The 14,411-nt window shown below is 37.9% G+C and overlaps 1 protein-coding gene across 2 annotated transcripts in view; it reads right to left on the bottom strand.

Moving 5' to 3' along the window:
• Nucleotides 1-694: 694 nt before the first annotated feature.
• Nucleotides 695-14,411, bottom strand: part of HAPLN1 (hyaluronan and proteoglycan link protein 1) — a 36,260-nt gene continuing 22,543 nt past the window's right edge. The window contains exons 3-5 of one of the 2 annotated variants that reach the window (XR_552124.1): nucleotides 8,795-9,097; nucleotides 824-1,533; nucleotides 695-702 (exon numbers count right to left, since the gene is read on the bottom strand). Coding sequence is in view for 1 of the 2 variants with exons in the window: in XM_008593670.1 (XP_008591892.1) it covers nucleotides 1,244-1,533; nucleotides 8,795-9,097 (593 nt within the window). In the remaining variant the exon portion in view is untranslated. Of the gene's footprint in view, nucleotides 703-789; nucleotides 1,534-8,794; nucleotides 9,098-14,411 lie in introns of those variants that run through there. The other variant, XM_008593670.1, reaches the window with a different exon arrangement.

The raw sequence follows: 14,411 nt of genomic DNA, 5'->3' as shown, positions 1-14,411 counted from the left end.
GGGGAAGATTTAGAACTATATTGTTGACTCTTTTCCCCAAACACAGGCACCAGGTGGACTTTCTAGTGTATACACAAATAAAAATAAGAATTTTCAAAGTCGGGTTTTTGTTTCTTGGTTAGGCAAGTGTATAGTTAATCATTCCTTTTCTGATTTAAATTTTTCTGTAATGTAAATAAGAAAGAAATATTAAATAGTTTAAAGTTATTTTATAGGACAATAACATTTCATAGGCTAACATAAAATCAAGCTGCTAAATCTTACAATTTTTCTGTCCAGCAGTTTATCTATGTAACTGCCCTGAGTAGATGCTAAATGCTGCTTAGCAAATGGCCCTTAGAATTTAAATATAACTCAGTAAAGCTACTCAAAAGATAAAACAGTTCTTCTCAGACATGTGGAATTTTAATTAGAAGAAGGGAGGAGTCTCTCATTGGTTAAATACTATCTGCTTATTTAGTTCTCCTACTTTATATAAATGGGATTATTAAGGAGTTTTAACTGTGCTTGTTACTATGCGTTGATGACCGTATGAAATTCTTTTTTTTGGTCAAAAAGGCAGGATTTTTAAAGAGTAAAATATTTTGTCTATTGGAGACTTGAAATATTAACTTTTAGAAAAGTATAGATTGTTCCCCTGTGAAACTGAATTTTGTGTAACCTCTCAGAATCTGTTTATGTAAAGAAGCCTGTATTTCAAATCTGTTGCTCTAACTTGTTTTTTTATAGTGCATTTCAAAATTGTATAGATTGTTCCCCTGTGAAACTGAATTTTGTGTAACCTCTCAGAATCTGTTTATGTAAAGAAGACTGTATTTCAAATCTGTTGCTCTAACTTGTTTTTTTATAGTGCATTTCAAAATTGTATAAATGTGTAAAATTTGTGCTTGTAGAAGCTGCTGCTCTGAGTAGCTTTACTTACTATTCTTACCTTAATCCTAGCAATTCTCAAGCTATTGCATGCCCCGTTCATGAAGGAATACTTTGTTGGGATGACATAGCTTAGACTGTTTGGCTCTAAAGCCTCTTTATGTAGAGCTTCCCTTAAAATTATATTAATTTATAATATATATTGAATGATAGCTTTACAAAAACAAATTAATGAATTGATCTTTATGAAAATGACTCTTTACAGTAAGTAAAAAAGGGTTATCACAGTTTTGGTAACTTGCATGAGTTCATATTGAAAAAAAACCTTTCACATGTTCTTAATGACTAAAACTGATGTGCTGTAGGGGCACACTCAGTTGTATGCTCTGAAGCAGTAGACACCATACAGCTTATGCTTTTTATCTGGGAAACCCACGAAGCGCACTGCAGCCTCAGTGGGACTGCAGCGCCTTCTTGGCCTAGAGATGGGGTAACGGACACTGCCATCTGCCAACCAGCCCGCATCACAGCGGTCATATCCGAGAAGTTTCCAGGCAGCAAATATCTGGCCCACTTTCGCAATCTGAGCACCATCATTGAGACAAGCTTGCACCGCTTCATCATAGGTCAGCTTGGTGGGGTGGATCAGGTAATAAAAACGGCCTGTGGAGAAAGGGAGAGAGAGTCAATGAGCCCGTCTGTGACTGAGCTACACAGAGATGGAGGGAGCCAGAAACAGAAGTGCATCTCAATGAAGGTGGATGTGGAGTAATTTCTGAAAAGTGTTCGGAACATGGGATTGTGTCACTATCCTCTCAGTGATGGAGATGCAAGGATTACTCAAAGCCCAAATACTTGAAAGCAATGAGAGGCCCAGAGGAACTACACCAAGCTAACTCCCACAAGAAAGGAGAAAGTCAGTGCAGCCCCGAGCTCAGGCTTATCTCATCTATTATTGTAATATCAAGACCTTGGCCATGTAACAAGCTGAGTATAGCATCAAAAGAAGTAAAGAAAGGAGCATGTGAACAGGCCAGAAAATGATCTGTGTTCCCTACTAATGAATCAGAACATTGTCGCTGTTTCCAGCATGTGCTGCTTTTAGCACGTAATGTTCTGATTCTTTGCACTTAAAGCTTTTGCCCTCTGTGCACTCCCTATACCAAACAGGCCCCTGTATTCCCACATCTCCCCTTTTTTGTTTATGTAATTGTGATTTGATAAGGCCATTAGCTCTTTCTACAATGGCTTGGCCAGTGGGGTTATAAGGGATTCCCGTGACATGTTTAATATTCCATACTCTATAAAACATTTGAAAAGCTTTAGAGGTGAATGCAGGTCTATTATCAGTTTTAATTTGTGTTGGAACTCCCATAGTGGCAATGGAAGAAAAAAGATGTTTTTGTACATGTTTTACAGTTTCTCCTGTTTGTGCAGTGGCATGACTAAATCCTGAGTAAGTGTCTACAATGACGTGTAAATATTTAAGTTGCCCAAAAGGGTCAAAATAAGTAATGTTCATTTGTCAAATTTCATTTCCTGTTAATCCATGAGGATTAATTAATGTCACCTGGGGAGATTGTTTTAGAATATCTCTGACAATCTGTACAGGCATGAGTGATGTCTTGAGCTTGTCTGTAAGGAATTTGAAAAGAATGAACCAGTGTTTTAGCACCTTGATGAAAAAATTGATGAGAAGCCAAAGCTTTTTTATAGCATTTGTGTACATTACTAATTTATCAGGTTGGTAATTACCTCTTGTAAGAGGACCTGGCAACCCAGAATGAGATCTGATATGAGTTACAAAGAAAGGATCATTTCTACGTTGAATTAATTTTTGTAATATTCTAAATATTTTAAAGAGAGTAGCATCATTTCCATCATGAATCAAAGCATCTTGAATAACTTGTAAAGTACCTACTGTGTAAGCAGAATCAGCTATTATATTGAGTGGTTGATGAGGAAAATGTAGAACTGCAATAGCAGCCGTTAGTTCAGCTCATTGTATGGAACTATGATGAAGGGTAAGGAAATATTTCCAAGAACCCTGTTCATGTCAGGCAACAGATCTGTTACCTGACTTTTTAGAGTCATTTATAAACATAGTGAAAGCATCAGGAATAGGAATAGGTGACAACTCCTACATTTGGAAGAAATTGGCATATTAGCCCAGTAGGGATATGTAGGGTGTTTAGGACAATGAAATGAATAGGTTCCCTGGAGTAATTAATATGACCAAGAAATTTCTGTAAATCATTAAGGATTAATTGAGTTTTGATAGATAAATCTGTTGAGGACGAATAGATCTTTGTGTAATAACATAAACTAAATATTTCCATGGTCCTGTTTTTTGAATTATTTTAGGGGCTATTTGAAGCCTTACTTCTTTTGTATGAGTTAAGATATGTAAGTAGATTTGAGAAAGTATATTTGAATTTGTACGGGCAACAAGAATATCATCCGTATAATGATAAATTAATGTATCAGGAAAAGTAATTTGGGTAGGGTGTAAAGAATGAATTCACAAAATCCTGACAAATACTAGGACTGTTGATCATTTCTTGGGGAAGAACTTTTCATTGATGTCTTTGTAAAGGAGTCCCAGCATTAACACTGGGAAGGAAAAATGCAAATTTTTCTTTATCATCTTCATGTAAAGGTATGGTAAAGAAAAAAAAAAAACAACAATCTATTAGGTCTATAATAATCATTTGGTGTCCTCTTGGAATAAGTGCTGGGTTAGGGACCCCAGGTTTTAATGCTTCCATTGGCATAATTCATGCATTAACGAATTTTTTTTTTTTTCCTTTTTTTTTTTTTTCGTGTCCGGCAACGGATCGCAACCCTCAGTGTCACGCCCGTACCAGAACGGGACCAGCAACGGGATCGCAACCCTCAGTGTCGCGCCCGCACCTCGCTCAGCCAGTGAGCGGGAACCAGTCTGTATGTGGGATCCGAACCCTCGGCGGGAGCGCCACCGCACTCCCAAGCGGCGCACTGTAGCAGTGCGCCACCGGGCCAGCCATGCATTAACTTGTTGGAGATCATGTAGAAGTCTCCATTTTCCTGATTTGGGGGGGTGGATGGAAAAATAGGAGTATTCTATGGACTATATGAGAGCTCAAAATGTCCTGCTTGTAATTGTCCTTTTATTAGAAGATGAGCTTGTTGTAATTTCTCCTCTTTAAGAGGCCATTGCTCCACCCGAACAGGGGGTCCAGTAATCCACTGCAGTTTGAGTGGCGGGAGTTTGGCAGTGGCCTTTATGATAAATTTGGAGGGGAAGTGCCTACGTAAACATCCCATTGTGTAGTAAATCTTTCCCCCATAAAGTAACAGGGAGATCCAGTATGAAAGGCGCAATAATGGCAGTTTGTCCTTCAGGTCCTATACATTTTAAAGAATATTTACTTTGGCATGGGGTTTGTGTTCCTCCCAATCTAGATATAGTCATGAAAGAGGAACAAGTTTTCCAGGGGGGAATCCAATCTTTGGAAGCAATCATAGTAATATCTGTTCCTGAATCAATTAAACCTGTTATTGTTTTTTCATTTATGGTGAGAGTAAGGAGGGGTCATCCATTATTTATCTTTGTAACCCAATAAGCTTCAGTACTACCAAAACCCTTTGTTTCTCTTTATTTATATGTCCAGGTGTAATAAACAGTATTAATATAAATCAAGCAATATAAATTCCTATGAGAATGACATGATATCCTAAACTAGTAACCATAACTTTAATTTGTCTATTATAATCTGAACCAATAAGTCCTGGTATTATTTGAATCCCTTGACTAGAATAACTAGATTTTCCTAAAATAAGTCTTGCTGAGCCATGAGACAAAGACCCCCATATTTCTGTAGAAACAATTTTTTTTTTATTTGTCCAGCTCCATCTAAAATTAAATCCTCCATTATGGATAAATCAAGTCCTTCATCTTTTATGATTTTTAAAGCAGTTAATAACAAAAGTAGCAACATTCTAATTGCAACTGTATGACTTTGTGAAAGTTTATCCTCTGGGAACTGGCCAAGCTCCTGTTCACTAAAATAATCGATAGACATGCTTAACTTTATCTGGAGATAGCCCATCTGGAGAACGTGAGCCATTCCTCCCTTCAAATGAAGCATAATGTTCCTGGTGGTACGTATTACAACTCCCCTAAGATGAGCCAGGCCCCAAGGAATTTGTATGTACACCAGTCATCTAAAAGGTTGTTAAATAGTCACTGCAGGCAACAGGCAAAGGAGATCTCTATGAAGACCTCAATTTTATTTCCTTCACAGGGGACTACTGTAAACAGTTTGCAATGGAGTTCTGATGAATTTGCTCAGGCCCCCCTCCTTTGCAGGAGGGGATGCCCTATGCGCAGGTGGCTGACATGTCATCAATATAATGAAACATTGTAACTGTGCTGGGCCTAGTCTACTTGGCTAGGTCCCCAGCCACCAAACCATGACAGATAGTTGAGCTATGCAGATAAACTTGAAGCAACACTTGAAAAGTTCATTGTCTACCTTCCTAGGCAAAGGCAAGCTGATCTCAGCTATCAGCCAAGAGAAAAAAGCATTTGTGAAGTCCAGTACAAAATGACAAGTTCCCAGCTGAATATTGTCTACTTGTCTAGAGATAGCATCTTGAAGTCTACTAACAAAATCTATGTAAGGTTTGGTAGGCCTTTGTCTGTCAGTGGCAAAAGAGCCGGTAGGGGTATTTGTTTCTAGAATTTTATTCCATGCTTTAACTGCTGCCTGTGACGTCTGAGCAAACACCTGAGACTGAAGTCTAGTTTGATCCTGAGGGTTAAGATAAGCCCCTTCTCCCACCAGCATATTTATACCTATAAGAATGTTATTATTTAAATTTTCCATTAAAATAGTGATGGCGGCATCACAAAATTCCTGAAGCCAAACATTGAACTGAGCTGTTGTTAATATGGTTTCAACGAGGATTTTCTAGCCCCATGCTGTCATATCATAATTATCAGCTATAGCTTCTATTATTCCTTTAGTAAAAGGACTTTGGAGGCCATTTTCCATTATATGTTTTTGGAATTCCTTATAAACAGCAAAAGGAAGGCTCTCATGCCAAAGGCCTTCATTTTCACCTTGGATGACAGGAAAGGCAAGTAACATTTCTCCCTCAGTTTGACGTCCCTCATGGAAACATTGTTCCATGATAGGAGTAAAATCCAAGGGAGGTAAATCTAAAGGAGGTGGCAGTGGTGGAAAATCTGGGGCAGAAGGAGGAGGGGGAAGCTGCTGAAGCGGCAGGAGCAGGGGTAGCTTCCTGTTTTCTGGTTTAGCTATGGTTTTAGGATTTTGTATTGGCTGTAAGGCAATTCTACATAAACTCCATGCTGTAAGATGAGAAGCCTTTGTGGGACCAAGAGCATTTTTTAACCGTCTACCAATACGTTCCCAGTCCTGTAAATCAAGACTCCCTTCTCGTGGATACCAAGGGCATTGTTGTCTAATTACCAGGAATAGTTTTACAAGCTGGTGTTCAGTTACTTTACATCTAGCTGCTTTCAAGAGACCTTTGAGCTGTAATTTATGTTGCACTACTTCTGCTGATAGTGAAGTGCCCATGAAAGGAAAGTAAAAGAGGAAAAAAGAAAAACTCTGGGTGAAAAGACCTAAATTAGACCTTCCCGTACATGTCCCAGGCTACCCCACGGTCGTCTGTTTCCTTACCAGAATGCATGAATGTATGTCGGACGTGTCTTTTACCCTTCGGAAGGTCAGTCTCTGTTCCGTGGAGTACAGTGTCCTCACATGGGGCACCACTTGTCACTATCCTCTCAGTGATGGAGGCACAAGAATTATTCAGAGCCCAAATACTTGAAAGCAATGAGAGGCCCAGAGGAACTACACCAAGTTAATTCCCAGTTAAGAAAGGAGAAAGTTAGTGCAGCCCCGAGCTCAGGCTTGTCTCATCTTTTATTGTATTATGAAGACCTTGGCTATGTAACAAGCTGAGTATAATATCAAAAGATGTACAGAAAGGAGCATGTGAACAGGACGGAAAATGATCTCAGTGTTCGCTATTAATGAATCAGAACATCTTCGCTGTATCCAGTGTGTGCTGTTTTCAGCACGTAATGTTCTGATTCTGTGCACTTAGGGCCTTTGCCCTCTGTGCACTCCCTATACTAAACAGGCCCCTCGGTCCCCACAGGATTGTCAGCTAAATGTAGTGCCCCAAGTTTGCTCTTCATTAAATAACCAATTTTTTTTCCCTTGCCCCTTAATATGTGTTCAGACATGCCCTTTTATAGCTTTAAAAAGAAAAGGGAAATGACAGATGCAGTTTCTGTTAGCTAATTAGTGACTATAAAAGCCCTTCTGTAGCACTGGAGAAGACAGAATTCCATGTTAAAAGCAAGAGCTATTTAAATTCTAGCTGTAGCAAGACTGAACCCCAGCACAAGTTTCTGGAGAGGCAAAATTTGAATGTGAAAGGATCAAAAACCATTCCTGACATAAAAGTCCATTTAAAAAAAACTGAAAAGCCCTCAAGTCCTTTTCATTACAGGTATCAATAAGACATTATTCTCATTCAAAGACTACAGTACGAAAATGCATAAAATACAGGAAGTCACTCGTCGCAAATAACACGTACTCAGAATGTAAACCCAGCCCGTGGTCGCTCACTAACAGAGAAGATGAATTTGTTTAATTTCTTCAGCTTCCATCTGTTGGAGCCCTGATACCTAACCATTTCTTGATTTCACAAGAAAGACAAGTTAGCATCAACCACTTACTGAACAGAGTTAATTACTGAGATTGCTTCAATATGTATTAAATGTTTATAAAATGTATAAAATATGACATCAAAAGACAAGTGATGCACACTGATGAAGATTTTCTCAGTCATCTTAGTTTCAGGTAGAATATAATCAGACTCTGTTATCTAATTTCACATTGTGATGTGATGTCCTCCTGCTCATTAAATGTAGGCTATTGAAGTATAAATTAATGCTTGCCAGTTCTTTCTAGACTGAGACGATATGATTTGGAGAAAGGGTAAAGGCAATTGAAACATTACTAGAAGGTTAGTTCTATTATCCACACCAGAGGTCAGCAAACTACACTGCACAAGTCAAATCTGACCAGCTACCTGTTTTTGTAAATGAGGTTTTATTGGAACACAGTCACACTATCTTTTTAGTACTGTGTATAGTCACTTTTGTGCTCTAGTACTTTCAGTAGTTCTGACAGAGACAAATATGGTTCACAAAGCCTAAAATATTTACTCTGACCTTTCACAGAGAAAGTTAGTTGACCCCTGATCCCTTTCTATTTTTCCCCCAGTGTGTCACCAGAGACCTCAAATGTAAAATGTTGGGGCCAGGACTTGCTTCATGTATGTGCAACCTGTGCTGTCACACAGGGCCCCATGCTTGGAAGGGACAGCATGGCTGATACAGAGCACTTTTACTTCAATCGACAGTGCTGCGTCCCATGGAGGACACACAGTAACAGCAACCTCTTCAGCAATTAGAAATAGACCCCATGCAATGTGTGTTTCAACTAGTTCATTATAAAAACAGAATGCAGTAAAACCCACAAGGACTGAAATAAGCCCTTTGCTTGACTGCGTCCCATGGAGGACACACAGTAACAGCAACCTCTTCAGCAATTAGAAATAGACCCCATGCCATGTGTGTTTCAACTAGTTCATTATAAAAACAGAATGCAGTAAAACCCACAAGGACTGAAATAAGCCCTTTGCTTGACTTAAGTGGATATTTTAAAAAATTGTGACATTCAAAAACTTTTAATATGTTTTCAAACTAGAGCAATACTTTAAAGCTTTTTTATTTTTTTCTTCAAGTAGATAAGATTAAAAGCCAAGTGTAGTGTGGTAGTGCAAATTGGTCTCTGGGATAGAAAAGAAGGCAGTACAGTTAAGATCTTACCATTGAAGTTGGATGTAAAACAGAAAACATCATATCTGCTTTTATCTTTATCCCAAAAGCCGTAGTTCCTGACGCCAGGCACCGTGTTCTGGCCCCCGCAGGGCTCTCTGGGCTTCGTGATGGGGTACTGCACAGACCCGTCGCTGAGCCAGCCCGCATTGCACCAGTCCAGCCCGCCCCGCCAGGCGTCATACAGCTGGTCAAAGGAGGCGATCACAGCGTCCTGATCCAGACAGGCCTGCTGCGCCTCGTGGAAATTGAGATTGTAGCGCCCCAGTCGTGGAAAGTAAGGAAATACCACACCTGTCCCGAAGAGAAGGTGAGGGGTCATTAGTGGCAGAAAAAGTAACAACTGTGAGCAAATCCCATTTGACAGTGGAACAAAATAATACCACCTCCCTCAGATGAGGTAGCAGTTTTTTGGTCAATTTACAACAGTTCCCTATGGTCCCTTTTCTCGTCAAAAATACTCTAAGCTCTGAGCATTTCTCCATTAGCTATTTGATTTAATAACTTCAGATTTACCTCTTTTGCTAAGGGTTCAACTCAAGAGTTAAAATTCTTTCTGAAAATGATTTGCCTGCAGGTTATAATTTCTGAACAGCTCTCCCTGAGAACTACTTTCTGCCACGGGATACTAACCCTTTAACAGATTTTTCTGAGCCCTTTTCACCCGGGAAAAAGTCAACATTGAATGCTAAGAGTGGTAGGACATGTAGTGCTTGGAGAGAAGGTAGTTATCAAAATTCCCAATGTTTTTCTTTAGTAATTATTCTTCTATAATTAGTAATTAGTTTTAATTACTAATTTATAATTAGTTCTTTAAATATATGGAGAAACATGTTTACAAAGTATTCAAATGTAGATTACGTACCTCCTTTTACATGTGCTCCTAAACACTTGTAGATCAGTAACTTTCATTTCAGGGGTTTCTTGTTTTTTGAGAAACTCTAAAGTGAATTTCTTTGTCTATATAACAAAAACCTAATTGAACAGCCTTATTTCATATTAATAAGACCATTCTTTACAGTGAGACACACCTCCATAAATAAGCTACATGGTTCTTTTATTTGTTCCAAATTTTAATGCAGCCCTTAGTCTTATTTTTTTTTCTACCCATGAATAACACAACTAAAATAAGGGCTTTTATTTAAAAGTATTTTCATTACTATTTTTCAGCTTTCATATTTATATATTGCAAACTGAAACTAAGGTTAAAAATATTTTTATTGCAAATAGAAAAAAAAGCTTCCTAAAGCTTGTCCAAGGTAGGTACAGAATAGATTATCTGTGGATTAACTGATTAAGTTGAATAATTTACAGGGAAAAATAGCAGATGTAAACAATGTGACTGGCACTTGATTTTACCTGGGAAGGTACAATGGCTTTCCAAATGCATTTCTTTTGGTCAAATAATCACGGAAGGTGATTGAGCTGTCTTACAACATTCTGCACAATTTCTCTCTCTCTCTCCTTCTTTTTTTTTTTTTTTTTTTTTTTTTTTTTTTGGTGGCTGGCTGGTACAAGGATCAAACCCTGGTGTTATTAGCACCATGCTCTAACTTGGCCAGTCCCTGTTCAATTTCTTTATAAAATAAAGATTACCAGATAACATAGCAAAGCTGTAACATTTGCTTGATTTAAGAACCACTGCGTCAAAATATCTCCCCCATAGTTACTAAGAGATAATTAATTTAGAGTAATTATTTAAAGACTTGCCTTACATTTTTGGAATATAATTAGAAATAATTAGTATTTTTGCATGGGGAGTGCAAAAAATTTGTCCCAGTGACACAGTAATTTTGTGGGTTATATCACATATGCTATTTTATGAGACTCCAGACCCTATTCAAGATGGTGTATAATTCACCAATAGCATAACCAGTACATAGGAAATATTTTCTTTTGTAAATTGTCCTGGAAGACTCTACAAGAAGAAATTTCAATAGCCTTAAATCAAATCACGTCCACTGAAGGCTTCTGCAGGACACATTTGTCCCTCCAGGGCAGTCCAGCTGGCACCATCTGCTGGAGGCAGAGATCCAGGAAGGCTTCCTGATTTCATTCTGCCTTCTTAGGTTCTTGGCTGAGGAATCTTTATACTGAATCAGAGCCAAAAGGAAGGAGGAAAAGACTCTTTTGGTTGCCACTGACTCCTGCTGTGGTGCAGGAAGGAAAGCCTGAAGTTGGTTCTAAGAAGGGCCCTGCCCAGGCACTGAGCTAGGAACCCAGTGAGCTCTTGGAAGGAACTGCTACAGCGCTCCCTGTCCACTTCTCTTTTATTCACAACGCCAGGAATGCCCATGTAAAGGAAAATATTCAGTTTATGCAGTAGAGAGTCCTTTGGCAGCTAGATTTCAAGTGAGAGAAAATCTCAAAGTATCTCAACCCGCAGAAGGAAGAAACCATTTGGATTGATTTCCATTTCCCAAATGGCTCAAGGTGGTAATAACAGTGAATGTAGGATATTTTAATTTATAATACTTTTAAAAACCTGGAGAATGTTTCAGGCTTAAATTCAATATAGGGTATTTTGGTGGGCTGTCATGTCTTTAGTAATTTGTCCTCTATTAACTATTGAATGCTACTGAAATATGATTGATTTAGTTCCAAATCCAATGTAATATATTTTTGAGTTGCTTTCAAATTTAACATAATTTCACACAATCATTTCTTAAAGTCAAAGTGAAACCTTATTTTAAAATTTGTGTTTATTCTTAGAAAGAATAAATGATCAAGTTACTATTGTATCCACTCAAAAGATTTACTTAATAAATTTTAATTAATGCTTGACGATGCTGGAAAGAACATATTTCAAGTAAATGAAGGTCAACTTCTATGCTTTATTAAGCCAAAGTTTTAAAAGTTTCACTGTATTGTATACATTTTGTGCACACATTTCAACAATCAGATGTTTCTTACAAGCATTTCTGGAACTACATTAGTATTTTATTTATTTACTTATTATACTTCCAGCTACTTAAGATTTCAACATTCAGTTGGAGAAACTCTTTGGCTCTGTGGAAACACTTGTAGTTGCCACAGACGAATTATGGAACAAATGGTTGCTTTCATCCAGTGTTACAAAAAATAAGAAAAGTTAAACTTTAATGGGTGGGAGAGAAGAAGATATGATTATTTTTCAAGTAATATCTGACGCATTTCTCCTGTATACTTACATGTCAAAATATAATCTTTACTTTTTCATGAAGGGAATTAATAAGGATAATGTATCACATGAAAAAAAGACCAAATGATGTGAAGAAATTAATCCAATTGCTATATATACTTGAGGAGGTGTGCCGGGTTCTCCTGAGCCGGGGCAGCAGGGGGCCCAGGGCCTCGTCCACACCCCGCCTGCATGAGCAACCAGTCCAGCAACAACCAGCAAGCCTCAGCAAGAAGGGCCCCAGATTTCTCAGCTGGGGTGGTGGGGGGGCGGGGGCTGTTGCCACACCCACTTGACATCTGTACCCAGCCCGGCAATGACCAAGCCACCACTGGAAGCCCTCTGGTCTCCCCTGTGGGAATGAGGGGGTGCCACAGGCCTCAATCCCACCCCTCCTCCTTCCTCCTTCTTCCTCCTCCTTCCATCCCATTTCCTTCCCTTTTCCCCTCTCCCCCTCCCTCTGAACTGTTCTGTGACAACATCATAGAATGTAAAAAAAATATGAAGTTTAAAAAAAAGAAATATACTTGGAGGACACATTCTTTAAGATTTATAATCACATAGCACAATTCATTCTATTCGTTGACAAATTTCAATTTGTTAGTCATATCTTGGTACACATAAAAGTTAAAGTAAGTTACAATAACTCAAAGTAAATATTTCTAACAATAAAAAGGCAGAGACCATGTAGTATGAATAATTTTATCTTCTCTAGTGCCTCTCATAGTGCCTATCAGTGTTATGCACATACCCGAAATTAGTTTTCTATTTCTGAAAGTTCTCAGATTTTATTTTGTGTATTCAGCCCCATTTTTACCAATAGAAAATTAATGCACTGGAGAATTAGAAGCACAAATCTCATTTTTCATATCATTACTAATACATTTAATGATTCCTGAGATGAATTCTGTAGCTCAAGCTATTCACTGAATTTCTAGTGACACTCTTTTTGTTATATTTGTAGAAGGCTTATTTCTTGTTGGGTGCTCTTCCTACCAATGTGCGTTATTGACAGCAATCAGAGGGCTTTACCCTATCCAAGATTTTTAATGAAAATATTGTAGTTTTACAGTTAATTCTAACTCACATGGAGGTCAGTCTTTCACAAAGATTTACAATTTTTTTGGCCAGTGTGATTTTACAAACTCTTCTTAAGCTACAGCTAAGAGCAAGGCACTAGGCTGGGTACTCTAGGATACAGGTGTTGGGTATGGCCTCTTCCTGTAAAGAATCCACAATTTGACAGGATATCAGGGTATGTATATAAATCTATATATCTACATTTGTGCATATATATGTAGACATAGATCTTCTATATTTATATCTATATATTTTATAGATTTTATGTATATATAGAAGATTGTAATACAAATAGAAATCTTATAATTTGCACATCATGAAAGAGGGCAATTTATTTTATAATTGGTAAAATTCTTTGGAGAAATAGCATTTAATCTGGTATTAAAGGACCAATATAGTTAAAGATAATGTACAATTACAGTTGGAAAGGCAGCTTACTCATGATATTTAAAAAGATACTCTTCCCTGGACTTTTTGATGCAGGTGAGAAGATTGATGGGGAGCTTGAGTGAGACTTGCCTGACTGGTCGGTGGTCACATGTAAGGATGTAATTGATAATAAAAAGGTCAGCAATTGTAACAAGGGATAATATCTAATAACCATGAGGTATGTCTTTGCCATACCTGTCACCACAGCTTTCAGACTCTCGCGCTTCCGACCTGCTGCACCTTGATCGTCTATTTCATACAACGTGGAAATTGTCCTCAGGGTCCTCAGGACCAAGGTTCTTCAGATTTTATTCTTATGGCTTTTATCTTATTTTTCTGGCTATCTTTATAGTTTTTTTTTGTAATTTCATTTTAAAATACAAGTCCTCATCTTCTACTGAAGTATACTTAGATAAAATAAAATCCTATCTGAGTTTTTCTTGAAAATTCTGCAGTGGGAGTGGGAGTAAATAAAGCAAGATAAAATGAGATTGGCTACATCATGATAGTTTTTGTAGTTGGATGATGGTAGATGAAAATTCATTATACTGTTCTTTCTACTTTTCCAAATGTTTGAAATTGACTACAATCAAATTTATCCCACCCTATTGCCAAGCTGAGACTTAAGCCAGGCTGGCTGGAATGCTGTTTGTGGTGTCTGTTGTTCACATTTTTGCCTTTGAAGTTTCTCTCTCTAACCTATGATGCCCTCTGTCCTGCTTTTTCATGCTCTCTACCCTTTGAAAGAGCCAGGTTCCCCTTTCATTGTACAAATCAAGTGTCTCTTTCCTAAGAGTGCTTTCCACAGCCCCTCTATTGCAAATATACTTTTTTTTTTTTGTATTTGAAAGTTTAAACCATTGTATCAAACATTCACTCACTTGTAAACTATTTTCTTTTTTTTTTTTTTTTTTGTCTTTTTTCCGTGTCCGGCAACGG

The sequence above is a fragment of the Galeopterus variegatus genome, unplaced genomic scaffold (assembly GCF_000696425.1).
Source record: "Galeopterus variegatus unplaced genomic scaffold, G_variegatus-3.0.2 Scaffold9500, whole genome shotgun sequence".
Classification (NCBI taxonomy): domain Eukaryota; kingdom Metazoa; phylum Chordata; class Mammalia; order Dermoptera; family Cynocephalidae; genus Galeopterus; species Galeopterus variegatus.
Note: the sequence above shows the minus strand (reverse complement) of the source record. Positions and strands in the feature narration are given on the sequence as shown.